General features: G+C 39.1%; 1 protein-coding gene across 1 annotated transcript; it reads left to right on the forward strand.

Moving 5' to 3' along the window:
• The first annotated feature begins 859 nt into the window (after positions 1 to 859).
• LOC113734844 (serine/threonine-protein kinase-like protein ACR4) lies at positions 860 to 4,792 on the forward strand. Its single transcript, XM_072082485.1, has one exon. The coding sequence runs from the start codon at positions 1,637 to 1,639 to the stop codon at positions 4,397 to 4,399; it is 2,763 nt and encodes a 920-aa protein (XP_071938586.1). The 5' UTR covers positions 860 to 1,636; the 3' UTR covers positions 4,400 to 4,792.
• The last annotated feature ends 222 nt before the right edge of the window (positions 4,793 to 5,014 follow it).

A 5,014-nucleotide genomic window follows, 5' to 3' on the forward strand; every position in this document is an offset into this window, starting at 1 on the left:
TACTGCCGTATCAAACTTTACAACTCTCATCATAATTTAAACTCATTTTGCACCATCAAAATATTTTGTGCAAATTGAATGACAAAACATTCACAGATAAGCTTGATTTTTGAGTATGTTGATCCAATTGTAGAAATAAAATTAATGGCACAATCATATTATTGTCAAAAATATAATTGTATAAATATAAAAAATGAATAGATAAGTGGAGTGAAAAGTAATGGAGAGGATCTCATTCCTTCTTATATATTGTGTTATTATATACAATAATGGTATTTTTTTCAATAAATGAGAGATTTTGAATTCAAAATCTTCTAATTAAACTAACATATATTAATGTGTGTTACATGTGCAAAAGTCAAAATTTAGATTCAAATTACGATTAAGTAGTGTATATTTATACTTACCAATATATACATCAACAGAGTATACAAGATTAATTCTTAAAAATTACGGCTCTGTTTGAATTAACTGTTTTTGGGGATATTTTTGAAAAATTTTACTATAGCAGTGTATATAAAAAATTTTTAAAAATATTTGATATATTGTATGGATGAGATGTTTTTTAAGTTATTATTATATCTGAAAAATTTATTTATGAAAAAATGGCCAATCCAAAGAATTTTTCTCTTTTCCAAAGAATTTCAAGCTCAATGTTCTCTACCAGTCAAGTGAAAGATGGCTGGACTTTTCTTCATGCGTGGAACTGTGTAAGACTAGTACCAGTAGTATTGCATGAAAACAGGCGTTTGGAAACAGGGGACAAGTGTGCAGAAATCCAGCCCCGGAAAAAAAGTTTTTAGTATTTCAATTTTGCATTTACTCCCTCATTTAATGCCTTCAACCACACTTAACCATTTGGAGAAGCAGCAGTTTTATTGCATTCAATGTCCTCTAGCTTCCCCCTCTGCTCTCCCCCTCTCTCTGCTTCTCTGTGTCTCTTTCTCTCTCACACAGTCACGCACTCAGACACCCTTCACTATCATCATCATCATCCTTCTCCTCCACCTCTTCACCCTTGGCTGCTATAGCTATACCAAAATTCCCTTCTTGAACACTTCCAGAGCAGCTTAAACTGCCAAGAAGAAAGTAGAGAGCAATAACATGAAGAAAAAAGCTTCAGGGTGTTCAAGATGTTGGAAATGTGGTAGAAAGTGTGTTCTTTATCCAAGGATGCAGAAATCCCAATTGGCAGCTTCTTGGCTTTGAGAAGGCTAGCTGCTCTCATTCAGCAGAGTGACCTGGTGACTAAGAGCTGCAGGAATTTTTTACCTTTAGCATATTTCTTGGTAAAAAAGAAATTTTTGGTTTTTATAGGAAGGGGTATTTGGATGGTTTCGGTATGTTGGCCTGATTTAGAAGTTTCGGATGTCTGGTTTTGTTTACATTTGCTTCTGCAGCATTTTTTTCTTGGTGTTCGAAATTTACCTGTGTTGGTTGAGTAATGTTGTATTTTTACAGTGAAAAAGAGCCCCAGAGTAGAATGGATCAATGTTGGTATATGCCTTTTACTCTGACAGTAGAATCTAATTGGTCAAAAGATGCACATTAGAGGCAACGTGATTTCTCTTTTGTACTATTTCCTTGGGGTAATGGTACTTTACTTTTAAACTGGTCGTGTTTTAACTTTTTGGTAATGGACATTTTGAGGCATTTTTTAAAGGATTTGGTATTCTTGTCTGCCAAGATTCACATCTGGAAAGCTGAATCTTTTGTACTGGTTGTAATATTCTTGGCTGTGTTTTTGGATTCATGGGGGAAAGTTTTGAGCTTGGGATCCATGTCTTCCATTGCCATTTCTTATGGGGAATCTGGCCCTGTTTTCTGTGGCCTAAAGGCAGATGGTTCACATCTCGTGACTTGCTATGGCTCTAACTATGCTATAATGTATGGAACTCCACCTCATATTCCTTTCCAAGGACTAACAGCAGGAAATGGATTTGTTTGTGGGCTTCTAAGTGACTCTAACCAACCGTATTGTTGGGGAAGTAGTAATTTTGTTCAGATGGGAGTGCCTCAGCCGATTGTCAAGGGGTCTGAGTACTTGGAGATAAGTGCAGGAGATCATCATTTGTGTGGCTTGAGGAAACCCTTGATGGGAAATCAGAGAAACACTTCACTGGTTGATTGTTGGGGTTACAACATGACTAGGAATTATGTTTTTGATGGGCAGATCCAGTCAATCTCTGCTGGTTCAGAGTTTAACTGTGGATTGTTTTCTCAAAACAGGAGTGTTTTCTGCTGGGGTGATGAGACAAGTAGCAGGGTGATTAGGCTGATTCCGAAAGAATTGAGGTTTCAGAAGGTTGCAGCCGGGGGTTTTCATGTGTGTGGGATCCTAGAGGGGATAAATTCTAGAGTTATTTGCTGGGGAAGAAGCTTAGACTTTGACAAAGAGATATCTCTCCAGTATTCTGCAAACCTAAATGTTGACTTGGCACCGACTGATCCAATGCTTTCTGTGGTTGGAGGAAGGTTTCATGCTTGCGGAATTAAAAGTTATGATCATGGGGTGGTTTGTTGGGGTTATCATGTTGAGACCAGCACTCCACCTCCTAGTGGTATCAAGCTTTTTGAGATTGCAGCTGGAGATTATTTCACTTGTGGGATTCTTGTGGAGACCTCTCTCTTACCTGTTTGCTGGGGTGCCGGTTTTCCTGCATCTCTGCCTGTAGCTGTCTCTCCTGGATTATGCAAATCTAGACCTTGTGAACCTGGTTTCTATGCATTTAATAATGTAACTGCACCTTGTAGGTCTCCAGGTTCTCGCATATGCTTCCCCTGCAGCGGCGGCTGCCCTGCTGAAATGTACCTAAAAGCGGAATGCTCTGCAACGTCTGACAGATTGTGTGAATACAACTGCTCAAGCTGCATTAGCGCTGACTGCTTCTCAAATTGTTCAAAGGCTGCTTCAGGAAAGAAACATGGGAAGTTTTGGTCCTTCCAGCTTCCAGTCATAGTTGCAGAGATTGCTTTTGCAGTCTTCTTGGTCAGTGTCGTCTCCCTCACTTCAATGTTATATGTTCGGTACAGGTTAAGGAACTGTAGCTGCCCAGGGAAAAGCTTCAAATCCAAGAGGAGTAGTGGAACTGGTTCTTTTCACACTGAGAATGGTAAAGTTAGGCCTGACCTGGATGAACTTAAGATAAGAAGAGCAAAAATGTTTACTTATGAGGAACTTGAGAAAGCCGCTGGGGGTTTCAAAGAAGAATCACAGGTTGGAAAGGGAAGCTTTTCGTGTGTCTTCAAGGGGGTCTTGAAGGATGGGACAGTTGTTGCAGTTAAGAGGGCTATTATGTCTTCTGACATGAAGAAGAATTCAAAAGAGTTCCATACTGAGTTAGACTTACTTTCTAGACTGAATCATGCTCATTTGCTCAATTTGCTCGGTTATTGTGAAGAAGGTGGAGAAAGGCTTCTGGTATATGAGTTCATGGCTAATGGATCACTACATCAACATCTCCATGGGAAGAACAATGCGATGAAGGAGCAGTTGGATTGGGTAAGGAGAGTTACCATTGCTGTTCAAGCTGCTCGGGGGATTGAATACTTGCATGGTTATGCTTGCCCTCCTGTTATTCACCGCGACATAAAGTCCTCAAACATCCTTATAGACGAAGAACACAACGCCAGAGTTGCTGATTTTGGTCTGTCTTTGCTAGGACCTGCTAATAGTAGTTCACCATTGGCTGAGCTACCTGCAGGAACTCTTGGCTATCTTGATCCCGAGTACTATAGACTTCACTACCTCACTACCAAATCCGATGTTTATAGCTTTGGTGTTTTGCTACTGGAGATTCTCAGTGGACGAAAAGCAATAGATATGCAATATGAAGAAGGGAATGTAGTTGAATGGGCAGTTCCTTTGATCAAGGCAGGAGATATACAAGCAATCTTAGATCCAATTCTGAAACAACCATCTGATCTTGAAGCTCTAAGGAGGATTGCAAATATAGCAAGCAAATGTGTAAGAATGAGAGGCAAAGAAAGGCCATCAATGGACAAGGTGACTACTGCTCTGGAGCGCGCTCTTGCACTCCTCATGGGTAGTCCAAGCAATGAGCAGCCCATCTTGCCTACCGAGGTAGTCTTGGGAAGCAGCAGAATGCACAAGAAATCCTCTCAAAGATCTTCAAACCGTTCAGCGTCTGAAACAGATGTAGCAGACACAGAGGATCAAAGATTTGAATTCAGAGCTCCTTCATGGATAACTTTTCCTAGTGTAACATCTTCACAGAGGAGAAAGTCCTCGGTCTCTGATGCAGATGTTGAAGGGAAGAACTTGGAATCCAGAAATTTGGGAAATGGCACAAATCCTGGAGATGGTTTAAGATGTTTGGAAGAAGAGATTGGTCCAGCTTCCCCTCAAGAACAATTGTTCTTGCAGCACAATTTCTAACCACTCAGAAAACACACAAAAGACATATTCAAAACTTCTTACTGCTACTTTTTTGTGGGGGAATTGCTTTCTCAACAAAAGAAATGTATAGAGGCAGAAGAGAGGGAGCATGTTTCTTGATGATCCTGGACTTCATCACCAGTCACTGCATCAAAATACTTCCATTGATCCTCTGTTTATGTAATTTTTCAGTTGCATTTTGTGCATTCCCTTCTCATTATTTGCTTCCTTTTTGGGCATAAATTAGGATTCAATCATTATGCAAGTAAATTTTGTACTCTTGACATTCTTTTAGCAACTTGAAGTTAGTAGTATCAACTTTCTAGCATAGTCTCATTTATGTTGTCTGTAATTTTCTTGCCTGATGTGGTATTATAAATAATTTTTGCCACAGCTTGTACTCGAAAAACTCTTAGCACAAGTTCATATACCAGCTTACACATATAATCTTAATTAAAGTACATACGAAAAAATTAAAGTGCAAAATGGATATACGAAAATGTATCATTTGTATGTTTTTCACACGCACACACGCATATATATATTGAAAAAACAAAAGTAATACAGGAAATTGTGTATAAAATTTCCTCTAGAACCCCACTTTTTTTTTGGGAG

The sequence above is a fragment of the Coffea arabica genome, chromosome 3c, assembly GCF_036785885.1.
Source record: "Coffea arabica cultivar ET-39 chromosome 3c, Coffea Arabica ET-39 HiFi, whole genome shotgun sequence".
Lineage (NCBI taxonomy): Eukaryota > Viridiplantae > Streptophyta > Magnoliopsida > Gentianales > Rubiaceae > Coffea > Coffea arabica.